Below are 17,741 nucleotides of genomic sequence, written 5' to 3'. Positions count from 1 at the left end.
GTGAGATCCAAGGGAACTCCTAGTCCTCTCTCAAACCCAGGTCATAGAATGTATCAAAAAAAATAGGTATTGTCAACATTGTCAGGATGCTAGCCACTTTGACAAGGAGTGTCTATCAAAAGCAAGAGACTCAACACCAAAAGCTAAGACTCACATCTTCCACCCCTCAATCAACAACCTCCAGTAGGCGAGGCAAGGTGGTGGCCACCCTTAGCAGGGGGGTAGTGGCAAGGTCAAACCCATGCAGCCACCGGTCAACCATCACAATCAATGTCATTTTCAATGCCAAAGGACATGTTTGATTGGTCTACAAAGACCCACATCATCTCCTTAGAGACATTTGAGGATGCAAGTCTTGTCCATATCTGCGAGTTACCTTCCCACAAGGTGACTATAGAGGCCCACTTGTCACACCCGAGTACTTTGGTTACTCCTTGGATTATAGAGAATGGAGCTACTCATCATATGACTCCCATCTCGGACATTTTCATCTCCAGAGCTCCTATAGTCAAAATAGTCCATGTTGGGAACAACTCGTCCATCAAGATTCGGGGCTCAAGATCGCGTTAGTTTTGCCACTGACTAAGGCTCGGATCTCTCTACGTTGGATGATGTATACTATGTCCCTCAACTTGGAGTGAGCTTGTTATCCATTCACCAGCTTTTCTGTTTGGGACAAGCAATTTTCTTTACAACGACCACAAGTGAGATCCTTGACTCTCGAAATGGTTTAGTGATTGCTCACAGTGAGGCATAGCCTAGTGGCCTATATCACATGACCCAGTTTCTTTCTAAGCCAGTAGCTGAGGGCTTTGAGTTCCACTACTTCCAAGCTTTAGCCGCTACACAGAAGCCTACGAATACTGAGCATCTCTGGCATTTTCGTCTAGGGCATCTTAGATGTAACTCTCTTTATGAGTTGTCACGTTGACAAATGGTTGAGAGCCTTCCATGCCTAAAGCTATCTCAAGATATCTATGAAGCATGACAACTCAAGAAGTAGTACCGCACCCTATTCCCTCCACAGTCCATTTATAGAGCTGAGACGTCATTTAGATTGATACATATTGATCTTTGTGGGCCAACTAAATGGCGCATAAGTACTTCCTTTTTATGGTGGTTGATCATTCTCAATACATGTGGATATACTTTATCAAGAATAAGTCTGATGCATTTACATATTTTTCTACTTGGGTGTTATTAGTTCATAACCAAACCAAACTAAACGTCATATAGGATGCATAAGGAGTAATAGTGGTGGCGAGCTTACCTCCCACAAGTTTTTCGAGTTTCAACAAGAGCATGGTATCTCTCGCTAGCTTACCTCTACCAACTCTCCCTCTCAGAATGGAGTCATAGATTATAGGAACTGGACCATCATGAACATGGCACACTCCATGTTGTTCGTAGAGCAGAGCTCCCTAAGCACCTTTGAATCGAGACTGTTAACACTTCGGTGTACATCCTCAACTTATATCCTCGATTGTTGCTATCCCTTAGAGAACTCTGTATGAGGCTTTTTTTGGCTCTCGGCCTATAGTTAACCACTTTAGAGTTTTTGGAGTCATGCATATATGCACACTCCTAATGATAAAATAGGAAAGCTTACTCCTCGAGCTAATCTCGTTATTTTTGTAGGATACTCCTTCAAAGCAAAGGCCTATCCTTTGTTCAATCCTTCCACATATTCCATCAGAGATTGTTAGGAGAGATGTTTTTTATGACAAGGATATTGTGCAGTCTTCTGCACTGGACTCTGAGCCGATTCTTCCACATATTCCATCAGAGATTGTGCTCTCCAAGCTAGGTCTACTATCCGCTCCTAACATTTCTGCAAATTCTTCAACGTCTAAGCCTCCTCCACAAGACCCGTTACCTCGTTGGTACCAGCAAACCATGCAGGATTCGGGGATCCTTCCACCAGATTCCACTCCAGAGAGCCCTAGAATATCTACCTGGCTTGGACCTCAAGCTTCATTTGCGTTGTTGTTTACAACTAATTATATAGCGCATTTTGAACTGGATAGTTGACAGGACGCACTTCAGCACCCTAAATGGCGAGACGGCATTGAGAAGGAGCTAGAGAGTATTGATCAAAATGAGACTAAGACCTTGGTGGATCATTCGAGTCACAAGAAAGTCATCAAGACGAAGTGGATATTTAGGACCAAAGCAAATGTTGATGGGACTTAAGACAAGTACAAGACTCACCTTGTCATACAAGGGTTTCAACAGAAGCAAGGCATTAACTATGAAAAAATCTTTCCTCCTTGTGTACAATTGACATCTTTTTGTTTGTTGGTTGTGCTAGCTAGCCGCACCACGGTTGGCCAACCTATCAGATAGATGATAAAAGTGGTCTGAACGGTTACTTGAAGGAGAAAGTCTATGTAGAGCAGCTACTCAGAGTTTCTTCTGGTAATCGAAAGGATAAGGCCTTTCGCTTTCAGAAAGCTCTTCATGGGTTGAAAAAGCACTGTGGTCTTGGTTCTAAAGGATGGACAAGTTCCTTCGAAATCAGGAATACCATTCTAACCCTTATGACCTGAACTTATATGTTTGTATCACTTCAAAGAGGATCAGCTATATCTTGTTGTACGTAGATGGCCTACTTATCACCTATTCTAATTTTGCTGCCATATCAGAAATTAAGGCTTTGTGCTACATTTGAGATAACAGACCTCAGTTTGTTGTCTTACGTTTTGGAGATGGAGGTAGTTCGCTCTAGGGAACGTATTTTTGTGTCACAGCAAATGTACCCTCTTCAATTTTAGTAGATTTGTATTGCCAAGATCAGATACGGCTTGTAGCCACACCTCTCAATCCAACTATCCACTTATCTAAGGGTATCCTAGGCCATCCCTTCAACAAGTATACCTATAGATCTATAGTAAGGAAACTCCCTTGGTTGATTCATACTAGGTCAGATTTAGCTTGCTTAGTTAGTTTGCTCAATCAATATTTCACAGCACCTAGGATGTCACATTGGATTGCATGTCTTTGTGGTTTGAGATATTTGAGGTATACCTAGTCTTATGGACTAACTTATGATTCCAATTTATGTTTGCAGGGGTATACTCATTTTGATTGGGCAAGAGACCCTAGACCCTGACACCCAGCATTCCCATGGTAGCCATATCGTTACCTTGGGCACGGCTCCCATTTCTTGGGCCAACCATAAGCAAGAGATGATGGTGGCTTCCTTTGAGTATAGGGCTCCCTTTGATGGCACCATCGAGGCCATCTACCTGAGGAGCTTACTGGAAGTGCTTCAATTCCCATGTGTTGCACTGGCTGTCATCTACTACAACAACCAAAGTACAATTACACTAGCTAGTATCCTGATCATCACATCTCAGATGCAGCATGCTGACATACACTTTTACTTCACCAGAGAGCGAGTTGAGCTAAACACCATTCGCCTAGAGTTTGTGTCTTTATCAAATAACTTTGCAGATATATTAATCGTGGTCAATCGGCCAGTGCTTCAATATTTACTACCCAGGATTGGCTTGGGTACATCCTTCTCTACTTCTTTAGATTGACATGGAGAGGGTGCTTCCCTCCAGCTTTCCCTTCAAATTTGAGAGGGGACAGCTTTCTTCTCTTGATGGTGACAAGGTGTTGTTTACAATTTTGTTTCAAACATTATGTATATTGTACTTTGTATCTTAATTCGCATCATCAAGATGACCATGATTGTAAAAGGATGCTAGGGCAAGTGAACAACTCCCCTACAAGGGCACTATCCAAGTGGCACCATTGAATCGCATTTTGCATGAACATGATCACACCTGCATTGTCTCTTGCATAGCCCAAGTCCATTGGCATTTTGTTCTTGTAAACATGTATCTATGTGCATTTATCCCTTTTCGGTCTTTGGAGTAGTCAACTCTAGATCCACTATATTCATGGCATTACACATGGCAATCTCCCTTACTTGCTTAGCTTGTCTAGCTTGCTTTCCACACTTTTTGTTTACCCCTCCACATATCCCCATATTTGCTGTATCCATAATTATTTCATTCATCATTGGCACCCAGTAGTCGTTGAGATAGGTTTATTTATTTTATGAAGGACTTGGGGCTGACCATTCCTATCCTCTTGGGACATTGTTACTCAATCAACCGCAAACTTTTTGAAAATGCTCACTTGATACCAAATCCTCTGAAAAGCCAACCAAAATCCCTAAAAAATAGAGAAAAAAAACCCCAAAAAAATTCCATTGTGTTTCCATCCACCTTTGCAGAACTTAGTAGGCCATCGAGCAGCCAACTAGCACCCTTTGTCCGATACTCTATCGGGTCCCTTGATTAGATAACCATCACCTCTGTAGTCTTGATAGGTCATTGAGCAGCTAATATGCACCCTTTGCCCGATGCTATGGCTGCTTTGGGGTGGGACGCCTTGGGGAAAAGAAAAGAAAAAGGGCTTAAGCTTATCTGTAGTCCCTTTTTGGTTCCAGTTTTGGGCTTGAGAGGAGGTGTCAAGCTAAATTATCATTAGCTTTCATTAAACAGCCCCAAAACTCAAGTTTATTAATGAATTTTAACCATTTCTTTTAAAAAATAGCTTTTCAAGAGAGTTTCAATGCCCCACATATAAACCCTAATTTGGGAGGTCCCAAACTTTCTATAAATAGACAACCTACCCTCCCACTCAAATCAATCTCGTTTTTGTATGTTTCAAGTGCTAGAGCTTCACTACCCACACCCCATTTGCAAAGGACATCTCAGTTGAAGCTGCCTGACATTATCTTTACCCATCTAGCGTCTGTTTGCAGCCACACCCACATAGTTTCCACTCCCTTCTACTGCCACCACTTAACATCCACTCTCCAAAAGGCTCTATTTCAGCCTGGCGACTTTTTCTAAGGCTATGTTTGCTATCTTTGCCCCTCGTAATCATTCCCTAGTTGTGTTTGAGCTTCTTTGCTACCATTTAACACTTCTTGATCATTTATTGGCTGTTTTTTAGGTGCTGTCCATGCTGTTACCCGCCTCCAAACCATTGCATTTGCAGATTTTCTCTCTCCTCTGTTTGTCTAACATTGATCCAACATCAGCACTCTTTCATTTGCTGCTGCTAGATGTCTTCGGAGGCCGCCTTGCTGCGTTTCACGATTCATCAGAGTACAACACACTCTCCAGTTCATTACCTTTGCTTGGTCCTCAAGACGAGCTGGAGGTACACTATTCATTCGTGCATAGCGTGTTGTAGGAACCCCCTCTCAACCATGGATGTCAATGCCAAATGAGGAGCCTAATGTTGGTCTTTGTGTGGTGCTAAGAACCACGCAATGAAAGAAAAGAGAAAAAGAAGACCAAAAGCACCCTAGCTGGAAGAGCTAAGGAGAAGCAACCACCATGGTAGCAACAAGAGATGACCAAAGATCTACCTCGAGAGATAAAGCCTTTTATGTCATTGGAAAAAGAGGCTCTAAGGGAGATAAGACCCCAAAAGAATGGCTAGCAACCCATCTCTTCAGCCCAAGAACAACCAATGCAAACCTACCTTGTTAGTTCTGAACTAAAATACAAGACCCAACATGTAAGTACAAGAAGATACCGAAACTTGCATATTAGTGCTTCATATTGAGATACTTTGGTGCTAAGCAAATAAAAATAAAGTAAAGATAATGTAAGAGTAAGAGGCAATAAAAGGTTAAAGATGAATGAATAATTGAGTAACAAATGTGTGCAACTGAAGATAAATGAAAACTCTAAAGCTGAATAGCCTAAAGGACAAGCTAGCCTATGGACCTAACATGATAGACCAATGGGCTAAGAGTAGAAAACTGAAGTAATGTTAGACTAGACTAATATACCCTAATGGAACTAGAAGGTGCTAGCTTAAGGGTATGTTGACCATTGTGCACATCCATCGGCAAAACTTTGCCGACCGAAAAGCTATTAGCCTGTCTATGTTAGTTTTGTCAGATTGTCATCTCCTGGTTTTGAGTTCTTGTCAGAGTCTAATGGAGACATAAGAGCTCTAGCAGTTTAGGTGCATTTTCTTTATTTATCGGCTTCCTATGTTCATTCCTAGGCCAATTTCTACTTCCCATAGTCTACCTACACCTACTAGATATTATCATTGTCATCTAGGATTTTTCTGAGGTCACCCTATTTTTTTGGCATTTTTCCTTTAGTGACCAGCATTTATTGCTTGTCAGTCAGCATTTATGGCCTCTCCTGGCCCCCCCCACTTGGCAAACACATGCACTCTTCAGTCTTCTGTCTTCCCTTTGCAAGTGCACACTCCAACAATAACTCTCTATGCTTGGTATTGCCATTGTCATCAGCTTGATCTCGTGCCCTCATTGATGCTTTGGGCTGTGTGTAGGGACTGATCAGTCCATCTCCATTGTATCAGCATTCCTCTCCAATCAATGTACTATTCTTCCTTCATTCTCTACTTCCTCTCTTTCTCTCTCTCTACTTCTCTTTGTGTTCATGTTTCTCTTCCGTTGCACTCTCACATGGTATCATCACCTAAGTAAGGGCACAGTCTAGAGATTTCTTGCAAAAGAGCACGTTTTCATCACGAAGGAGAAACCCAGATTTTTCAAACATAGATTTTCAGCCTACGTTTACAGCTTGTGCAAGTGGTCCATTGCCAGTCCGACCTTCCTGATAGCCAAGTGACACCCTCCAGGACCCAGGCAGCAGCATCCAAACATAAGGCCACATCTATTTCTACATTTTGCAGCAAACGCAACTTTGCATTTTGTGGGTGACCTCTTCCTGGTGCAAGCAATAGCATCTTGCTGCAGGTGACAACTTCCTGGGGATAGGCGATAGCTCTCTGCTGCAAGCGACACTTCTTGGTGGCAAGCGACAGCTCGAGAGGTTGATTGTACTCGGGAGATTTTAAGACAAGTTTAACATGACCGATCTTGGGATCCTCCACTTCTTCCTTGGATTGGAGATCTATTAGATGGCATAGGGCATTTTTATTTCGTAGCACATGTACATTTCCGAGCTTCTCTCAGAGTTTGGTATGGCCGATTGTCGATCCATGGACCAAAAGTCCAAGCTTTTGGCAACCGAAGCTCCCCATACAAATACGACCCGTTATAGGTGTCTTGTTAGCTCCCTTATCTGGCTTATTGACTCAACCAAATATTTCTTTTATTGTAGCCTTGCCTTGTTATATTCGTTTATGAAGACTCCCACTTAGGAGCATTGGAGAGCGGCCTTGCGTGTTCTTCGTTCTCTACAAGGGACTCGATCCTACAGGATCATGTATGGAGAGGGGTTTACTCTCTCTAGTTGGAGTGATTCTGACTGGGCAGGTAATGTGGATTCGAGACGGTCCACTACAGATTATGCCTTCTTCCTTGGATCGAGAGTTATCTCATAGAGTACCAAGAAACAACCTACTATGGCCTTTTCTTCTATAGAGGCAGAGTATCATGCTTTATGTTCTACAACTATGGAGGCGGTTTGGCTTTGTCACATGTTGGCTGAGATTGGCTTTCCTCAGCTTGGAGCTACGGAGTTGCTTGTGGGCAACCAAAGTGCTCTAGGTTTGGCAAAGAACCCTGTGTTTCATGCTCACATGAAACACATCAAGATGATTCAGTATCACTATATTTAAGAGTGGATCATGGATTCCGAGTTAGTGGTGGCTTACTATCCCACAAAGGGCAATGCAGGAGATCTCTTCACAGAGCCTTTGCCCTAGGCTTCTATGCTTCATCACATGAGATTTTTGGGTCTTCAAACACTCCCAAGATCTAACAGTTTTGTCAATCTATCATCTCCTGGTTGTGAGCTCCTATCAAAGTCTGACTGAGACATAGGAGCTCTAGCAGTTTAGGTGCATCTTCTTTATTTGTCAGCTTCTAGTGTGCATCCTTAGGCTAGTTTTTGCTTTCCACAATCTACCTACACCTGCCAGACATTGTCATTGTCATCTGGGATTTTTCGAAGATCACCCCTTTTTTTTTTTCAGTGATCAACATTTTATTGTTGGTCAACTAGCATTTATGGCCTCTCCTAGTGCAAGTTGGCCAGATTTGGGCATTTATGACAATATGGAAAGGTCTTTTTGTGGACTTAGTCATGCACTGGCAATGAGTGCAAAACCTATTCTTTTTAGAAGTTGCCACCAAATACATCTAAATTCTTTGTTTATGTTTGAAGAAGGGGTGTCACCCCTATCTTGAGAATTCTTGCCACCTCTAGATTTCCCTTTCAAAGATGAGGATACCAAAGCCTCCCTTGGAAGTGGACATGAGGGAGGTCCTTTTGTGAACTTGGTTGTGCAACCTTGCATAACGCAAGAGTTGGCATTCAAACTTATAAAAGGTTGGCAGTCAAGGTAATGAAATGAGTTTTTGCATAAATTGAAAGTAATTTGGAGACAACTTATTTAGGAGTATTGTACATCTAACTTCATTGAGCTAGTGATAGTGAGCTCAGCAAGTAACTACCTATACTCAATCATCTTGACTTTCATATCATCCCTTTCCTTAGTGGAGAATAACTCACAATTAAGATTCATACGTCAAGTTCGATCTCTTGCCACGTAGCGGTCAACTAGATGACTCCAACAACAAATGTCAGGGAAATTTGTTGTAACTATGAGGGAAACTTGTATAGCAACCCCTACATGACCTTTGCAATTGTTATAGTGTTAGAGCCTTTCATTGATGGATATGATCAGGCTAGGCTAGTAGTCTAGGGTCCAACACAGCCTCTAGACCAACTAGTAGATCTCAAGGACCATGAGACTCCAACACTAGTCCAAAAAAGGAGAATTGAACTCCCACAACGACACTAAGTTTGTCTTGTCCACATCTCCCTGCTTTAAAGAAGAAAAAGGCTCCTTCTCAAGCTCCCACACATACAGCACCATAGCATGGCTACCCTTGTGAACTATCCCCTTTTTTTGGAGATGAGAAATAACTGCCACTTGCTAAGCTTGAGCCACTAAGGGTGCAAGAGTGTTGTGCAAGGTCTTCACCACAGGCCTAAGTCCCATCCCAGATGAGGACAAAGTGTGAGTGACGATCCACCAAGCCCATGTAGTCATAGAGCCATGCCTAATCTAAAATCATGTCGACGTGGAGGAGAGAAGTCACCTTGAGGGTATCTCAAACCTTGAAATTTTCCTACTTTAAGTGGAACTTCTCAACATTGGTCTTCCTCTTAGACCGAAAATCCTACTCCACAAGTTGTGTCATACTATTGAGCACAATGTGGAGATAATATTTCTCGACAAACCTGTCTTGGATCAAATTCTTAGATGCTCCACAATCCACTAAGTAAAGTGCCAAATGGCCTGTGAGCATCACTTGCACAAGTACAATGTCACACCCCAAGAAAGAGTCCTCATCTCCCAAGGGTGTGCTATCCTCAAGATAGAAGTTGTGCCAAACAAGGTTGCATCTACCTCCTCAGTTCAAGTCTCGCATTGGAAGATTTCTCCTTTAGGCTTTAAATCAGGCTTCTTGGGGCAATTTTAGCAATATGCCCTATCTGCTTACAAGTGAAACACTTATTCACTTGCTTCAGCTCCTCAACAACCACCTTCTTGGGATATCTTCCCACCACTCATGGACTTTTCCTTTTCTAGATTTAGTAGTACTAGGGTGGTTTGATTGCTCTTACTGCACTTCTCTCGCTCCTCATATATAGTTGCCAACTCCATGGCCCGCTCCAAGAAATCTAGACATTGTGTCTTCACATCAACAGAAATAGTTGTGTACAACCTATCCACAAACTTGGAAGCAATCTCATCCTCAATAAGAGGAAAGGGATACATCAATAAGAATTTGGTAAAGCGATTGAAGAAAGTGTCAATATCCTCCCCTCTTGTTTCTGCCTGAGGGACCCCCACTCCTTCCATTGCTACGATTTGTAGTCCATTAGAGCAAGTAAGAATTTTTCTAGGGCGACAAGATCTTTGAGCTTAACTTTCTCACAATGTCAAGAACCGAAGAGGAAAATTTCAGTGAACAACTGGAAGGGTCCCAACACTTTGTATCTATAGGCTTCTCTAATTATGAGAAGATACAGATATACAAGGGGCTAGAAGCAGATACAAATATTTAAGCTTTGATGGAGAGAAGGGCTAAAGCACGGGCTGAAGCAAAGGTCTTTGAAGATTTCCTTACCGAGAAGGTTTTTGAGACAAATGGTATTACAGCTGCAAAGGCCTACCTTAGCATGAAAGGTATCCATGTTACTGATGCAACTAAATCTATGAAAGATAACACATCATCTATCATTCAAGAATCCACCCAAGTAGTGACTTCAAAGTCTCATCATATACAAGGTGCCTCCTCTTGTTCCAAGAATCCCTCCAAGGAGAAGGGCAAGGAGAAAGTCAAAAACCGGCTATGTCCATGGTAGTTGAATCTCCAAAGATGGTTTTAGCAAAGGGAAAGAAAAATGCTAAAAGAAACTTCAAGCCTGGAGAGAAGAGTCTCAAGTTTGACGTCTTCTATGATAAGAGAGATTCTCAAAAAGCTGTGTCTTTTACTAGACAATTTTATGCTGCCTTTGGTGGCGAAGATTATATAGAAAACTCAAAGACGAGTATGGTTAAAATGCATTTGAAGGATACCGTTTTAAATTGGTGAGTCAAAGTTATTTAAGAGGGAAAGGAACCCAAGCTTTGGAAAGAGTTTAAGATGTTTACAACAAGAGGTTTCTGCCTTCATCCTTTGAAGTCAATGTGCAACAAGAACGGGATGAGCTAAAGCAAAGCTAAGGAGACAATGCTAAAACATATATCAACAAATTTGCAATTGTTTCTCTTAAATTTACATCTCTCAATGAAGTTCCATCCAATATGGAGATGAGAAAGTTTATCCATGAATTACATCCAACGATACAGCGAGCTATCAAGATGACAAAGCGTGATACTTTAGAAGTAATCCAAGATGCAATCCTAGAAGCTTAAGGACTACATATTCCACGGATGCTTGGTAAAGCCTCAAAAGAAGAACCACAAAGAAAGAAGACCAAGATGTTTAACAAAAAGAAGATTGATAAACAAAAACCAAAGCATAAGGATAGAGATATGTCACCTTTGCCATCCAAAAAGAAACTAACATATCAACAATTAGAAAAATATACAAGAAAGGACACATGGTTGGTCAACAAGGCAAAGAAGGAAAACCAACCCCAAAAGACACCTCAAGCAAATGCTATATCTAAGGAATCCTTGCAGCAAGATGAAACTCTATCAAAGAAAATGAAGCTTTTTATGACTTGAGGTAAAATTTCTAATCAACCTCTTCTCATTCATTTTGACAAGGGGCTATATATTATTATATCCATCCTTGACTTGTTGAAGCTCTACATCTACCAAAGGAGAGGTTTGGAACACTAGAAATATCAAGTGTTGCTTTTCAAGGAATTGAGTCTCAGAGACTAGGCCAAGTCTGGCCATCCTATTCAACTAGGGTGAGCTTCTTGTTTTTCATCCCTCCGAACAATTTTTTGGAGGACACCAGGAGGACTTCTGAAGGACTGCTTGCCAAGGGCGGACAAGGTGAGTCAATAGGGGGGAGGATTCAGTCGTATGGGCTGTTCAACATCAAGAGCGTTAAGCACATGCCACCACAAGGCTTGAATTCAGGTGTTACCATGTACCATGCAAAATATCCATGTCTTCCAATCTCTCTCTCTCTCTCTCTCTCTCTCTCTCTCTCTCTCTCGCGCGCGCGCGCGCACGTAGAGAGTTACTCAAAATAAAGAAACCAAACCTGTATAGCATTATTAGCTGAGACAGCTGTTTAGAAGTGATATACCTCGACAATATTTCGGTTGGTGTCGATGGATACAACATTCTTATAGCCAGCACTGATTTCCCTCTCAGAAAGAGGCCGGCACCGTACTACAACCTGGACTCTTTCATTGCAACCCACAGCGGCAGAGGGAGAGCCGACTGTACGCCCCGACTTAGGGAGGGACGATGCGCCTGCACTCCCCATGTTCTTGTGCAGTGTCGTATGCGCCGAGACCGCCTCGGCTCTCGGCCCTTTCGTATCAACCGTACTAACGGCCACCTTCATCCCGTTCTTTTGCAATCTTTAAAGTAATTGTCTTTGTGGAGTGAACGAAGTATTCCCTACAAAACGTTTTTGGTCGAAGATACAAAACCCGTTAAGTCAAAATTGAGAGATTTTTGCATAGAATTGCATGCATTTTTCATTTTTATAATTGGTATTTAATAAAATATAAGGTTTTAGATTTTTTGTTCGCTTTTTAAGGGGGTTTTTATACTTTCAATTTTTTTACACTAAATTTTAGTTTTTTATGAGTTTAGCACAGAGATTTAACAAATGAAAGAAAGTATAATTTTAATATCTTAAATTTTATGTGGTACTTTTTTATCTTCTCACTCACACTCTCTCTCCTTCATCGTTATATTGCTTTTCATTTCTCACCATACATCTTTTTGTTTTTTGTTTTATAATTATCCAAGCAAGAGGAGTTAATATATGCAAATATGTATGCCCACGCTTACTTGTTCAATCTTTGATTTCGCAAGAATTCTTCTTTTGAAATTGAAAAACTATGATTTCTTAATATCTCCATATGCATGTTCCTTGAAGTGACATTTCATTTCACTCTTTTCCTTCATACCTTAAGCATGATTGTAGTCACCATGCAAGGAAGGGATGCTCAAGGAACTCCACAAAAGATTCATACTATGCTATGGCCACATTGCATATAACAAAGACAAGGTTACCATATCATATCCAATAAGTTGGTTTTCTGTGAAATCTTAGCACGTAAGAAGGATGGGATTAGATATTGGTGTCACTATGCAAATGTTGCATGTGCAATCATGGAAGTAGACTAGAACTTCTAGATAGGGTATCATGAGTGTGCAAAGTCTTGCCTTTATTCATAATCATGGTTTATGCTAGTTGTACCACAAGCACAGATAACAAACTTTTATATATCGTTATTATATGTAATATATTAATTTAAATATTGCTTTGATGATTCATAAACCTCCAAAAATTATCCCAAACCTCTGTAATCCCCAAACCAAATTTAAATTTCAAATCTCTATTACAAAAAGCTATCTCTACCCTCCCAAGATTTGGGGTGCCACATGGCATGTGCTCACACTTACAAAACCTCTGTGTGTGTGTGTGTGTGTGTGTTGGGGGGGGGGGGGGGGGGGGGGGGGGGGGGATGTTGGGGGGCGCTACGGGAGCCCTCTCTTAAAGGGTCCTACAAATGCTCCCCTCTCTCTTTATTCCATTTCCCTCTCTCCATCCACGTTGGAGTAAGAGCTAAGCCATGCTTATCGTAAGTGTGGCTTAGTTGCTTCACTTGTACTCTTGAGTTTGTGGGACTCTAGCAAGTGCAGGAAGAGTGATACTAAGAAGACTCCACAAGTTTGAGCATGTAACAACACATATATATAGAAGTGAATTAATGTCTGCAACCTTTTTTAATTTATATGCAAAAGTAAATGTGTGTGTTGTACCGCAAGGTCCACACTATATAAACTTGTGTGTAGCTGTAAGCTTTTCCTGACAAAGCCCCTCCACACCAAGTCAATGAACTTAGGCATGTTACTAAACACAAGCCTGGGTGGACAATTCATGTTGCAAAACGAAGAAGTGTGCAATGAACATGTAAATGTGTGATTGGGCCTGCAAAATTTAGGTGACTAAAAGATGTGGGCAAGCGATCTTCCCCGGCCATAGGTCAAGTGTGCACCCAAGTGGAAAGGACAAAAAACTTTATTCAAAAAGTATCCAATGCAAGTGACAAGCTTTAAATCCATGACCAATGACTTGCAAGCAATTAGCTCTAACCGATGGCCTGACTACACCACTTTGACAAATGTGACCGTGCCTAGTGTGTCAAAAAATTCCCTGGCTGTTTTAAGGGTGATGGGGACTTTTCCCTTGGTGTGTAACCTACCTTAGATGTGTGGGGGCTCTAAGGCCCGTTACACACTAGGTTAAGGACACCTAGTGTGTGTGAAAAAGGCCAATCACAAGCTTGGTTTTCCAAAAAGGGTTGTTGGCTCTTTACACACTGGCTGTGGCCAAACGGGCCTATTTTGGAGAGCATTCAATGCCCCCCCCCCCCCCCCCCCAAGGCTCTATTTCAAGTTTGAGCAGGATGGGGGAGCTCCCCTGCCCTGTTGTGTCCGTCATCATCAAACTTCAATCATATTTTATTAGTGGGTCCTGAGAGGCTTTCTCCCATTGTACTAACCATTTTCCCTTCTCTTCATATGCAAGTCCCTGCTCCCAATCAATCTCCCACTCGTGGATGAATTGTTGCTACTTCTTGTTCGTGTGATACCAGGCTCATTAGGATTGCTCAATGCGAAAGCTCCATCAGTCAAGGCAAAGGTATCTGCTAGGCATTCTACACAGAATTTGAAGGTGCTCTCTCTATCTCTTTCCATGTTGCTACATTTGGATTGGAAGCTTCTCTCTCTCTCTCTCTCTCTCTCTCTCTCTCTCTCTCTCTCTCTCTCTCTCTCTCGCCTGTGCATGATCTTATTTTGATAAGAGGCAATTTGTGAGATTCGATGATGAAACGAGTGGTGCATGATGTGGATTCAATGATTAGACGAGTGGTGCATGAAGGCCATTTGTGAGTTGATAAGCTCTCGCCCCTGCATGAACATTAGAAAATTTCTTTGGGAAAGTTTAATGTAGCTTCCCCAATCTTCCCTTGCTTTAGGGCTCCTTCCCCTTCCCTTGAGCAATTCACTCCCCCGTGCATGAACTCATTTTGGTAATACATTCCTGGTGCATAATGTGGATTCGATGATCATGCCAATGGTGCATGAAGGCCATTTGATTTGATGAGCTCTCCCCCTTGCATGAACATTAGAAATTTTCTTTGGGAAAGTTTAATGCACCTTTCCCAATCTTCCCTTGGTTCAAAGCTCCTTCTCCTTCCCTGAAGCAATTCTCCTATCTAGAACATGAAAAGGGTTACCTCGTGGTTGCCTACAAAGTGTTGAATCGATGGTCCTAGACTGCCTGCCTCCCTATCCGTCTTGTTGAATCTTTGCCTTTCAATGAATCTCACATATCAAGGCAATATTATGAGGGTAGTGATTAAGGATTGTAAATTGATCAATCTTGCCATGGCAATGTTCAATGATGGGATATTTGTCTCCAATATTTGATTTCAATGATCATTCTAATTGTAGTACCGTGTAGCTATGAATGGAAATCTCCATTGAAACTGGTTGGCTATAACAGCAATCCGAACGAATATCACGTCAAATCACGTCATATGATCAAGTGGCCTTCATGCAATGTTGACATACGATTATGCATGCATCATTTCTCTTTCTCTTGGTCTCTTTGAATCGCAGTTTCATATCATAATTTTAATCACAGTGTTGATGATAGGATTTCTGATCGTATCACGATGAATATAGGGCCATTGCACGCATCACGCTGAAAGGACGATCACGTGAAAAGAAGAAAGATCAAATAGTAGGTGCTTTGTCTCTCTCTCTCTCTCTCTCTCTCTCTCTCTCTCTCTCTCTCTCTCTCTCTCTCTCTCTCTCTCTCTCTCTCTCTCTCTCTCTCTGTGCATGTCTATGAGTCTTGTTTTATGTTTTATATTACTACATGTTTTATGGTTCATGCTTTGAGTAAGCTTTATGTCAAATTTAAGAAATGATTCAATAAGAATTTATTTGGGCCTCATGCGTGTGATTATAAATCATTGTGTCTGCATTGCATCGTCATGATAACTATCATGTATGGATGCAAAAATCTTTTATATTCTCGGTCCTTTTACATGAAAGTTCATATGTTATAAGAATCATGTATTTGCAGTTATGTTCTACCTATGAAAGTTTATGATCTTGTATGGTTTGGGTTTCTGTATCATTTATGCATTTCCATTGTCACTATAAGAATCATCTACCCATGCAAACTCATAATCATAAGTTCGTAATTCGTTCATGGTCTTGTACGAAATAGGATTGAAATCATTTATGCATTGCATGAACATCCCAAGTATCATGTATTAATGCAAGATCATCATCATAAGTTCATAAATAAATTACGGTATTCTACGATATATGGTTGTGAATCATTTATGCATGGCATCATCATCTCAAGTATCATGTATTCATGCAAAATCATCATCGTAATTTCATAAATCATTAATGGTCTTGCAAGGTTCATGGTTGTGCATCATGTATGCATTGTCTTATCTTCATAAGCATCATATATTTATGGCTCCAAATGGCAAGGCTAATTGTTCAACCTTTTAAAGTTTGTAAGTTAAGAAAGACTCGTTATTCCTTAAGGAACCTAACCTTTTTTCAATTGATAATTTATGGTCTTGTATGATATAGGGTTGAAATCATCGCAACTATCACGTATTCATGCAAAATCATCGTTGTACGTTCATAAAACATTAATGCTCTTGAAAGGTTTATAGTTGTGTGTCGTGTATGCATTGCATTATCTTCATAAGCATCGTGTATTTATGGCTCCAAATGGCGAGGCTAATTGTTCAACCTATGAAATTTTTTAAGTCAAGAAAGATTTGTTACTCCTTGAGGACCCTAAACCTTTTTCAATTAATCATGTTTGTTGAGAGACAAGTTTGTGAAACAATCTGTAATGCTTTTTCATACGTACAACTATTGTAGAATGGAATCCCAAAGTACTAATTCTATGAAAGAGTATCAACAATTTATGTCCCAAATGAGTAGTGACCCCATGAAAAGTAATGATCTAATGTATTTCCATGTGACACCATGTGCTTCAACTATTCCAAGCCAAAATGTAGGTGTAGGCATTCTAGTGAGCACCTTTCCAAGTCACCTTCCTTTGATTACCACTCATCCTCAATTCACACCATTTCAACATCCAAAACAACTAGACATAGAGGCTGTCATAATTGTGCAAAATAAAACACTTGTACAACCAATACCACATAGCCCTCAACCTAGTCCTTCACAGTCGCAACATGTATCTTATCCATAAGGATAAAAAACAATAAGCTCCTTTGATGAAACCCAAGACACATGTGATGAGGTTGACGTGATTGATACAGAGGTGTCCACAATTCTATAACAAAAAATGCTCATAAGCAATGCATACAATGAGCCTTGTCTGATTTTAATGCACTAAAACCTCCTAAACCAAAGAGAGCTCAAAAAGGAAAGAATCAAGAAACTTCACGACAAACACAAGATCAAACAATGGTAAAAAAACAATTTTCTCAATGGAAGGATGCTTGGATAGTTCAGCTCATTCACATTTAAGGGTCGATGAGTGCAGAGTTTTCCAAGCCACCAAAGCAAGGAGTGGATATTTAGTCCAAGGTGGCTACATAGCTAGCATCACTATTTCCAAAGTTTCCTAAGATGGCAAGGCATGTAGGAAACATTGGGGACATGTTTGTGAGGCCTACTGAAAGGACAAGGCACATAATTCTATATCATGCAATGATCATAAGATCACTTGCCAATGGTATGATCTTGTGGAGGAATACATGTGGAATCATGCCAATGTTGTTAGTGATGCACATGCTTCAATTATCAATGTTATGTCTTTGTCTAACGACAACATTACAACTATCCCCAATGTGTGGAAGACATTGCCTCAAATGAACCTCCAAAGGCTACGCCAAATCAAGTGACCACCCAAGGAGTGTGGCATAAGAAAGATAGAAAGAGAGAGTCACTTAGTGACATGGCTAGCACCACTTGAATGATGTTGGCTAACCAAAAAGCAAACTCAATGGAGAAGAAAG

General features: G+C 41.0%; 1 protein-coding gene across 4 annotated transcripts in view; it reads right to left on the bottom strand.

Moving 5' to 3' along the window:
- The window catches only part of LOC148012563 (kinesin-like protein FLA10), a 108,943-nt gene extending 96,904 nt beyond the window's left edge, over nt 1-12,039 (bottom strand). For all 4 annotated transcript variants that reach the window (XR_015689074.1, XM_087669324.1, XM_087669325.1 and 1 more), the window contains exon 1: nt 11,771-12,039. Coding sequence is in view for 3 of the 4 variants with exons in the window: in XM_087669324.1 (XP_087525450.1) it covers nt 11,771-12,034 (264 nt within the window). In the remaining variant the exon portion in view is untranslated. The remainder of the gene's footprint in view (nt 1-11,770) is intronic.
- Nucleotides 12,040-17,741: the final 5,702 nt, after the last annotated feature.

The sequence above is a fragment of the Lygodium microphyllum genome, chromosome 27, assembly GCF_053477565.2.
Source record: "Lygodium microphyllum isolate KBCC chromosome 27, Lygodium_microphyllum_v1.1.10, whole genome shotgun sequence".
Lineage (NCBI taxonomy): Eukaryota > Viridiplantae > Streptophyta > Polypodiopsida > Schizaeales > Lygodiaceae > Lygodium > Lygodium microphyllum.
Note: the sequence above shows the minus strand (reverse complement) of the source record. Positions and strands in the feature narration are given on the sequence as shown.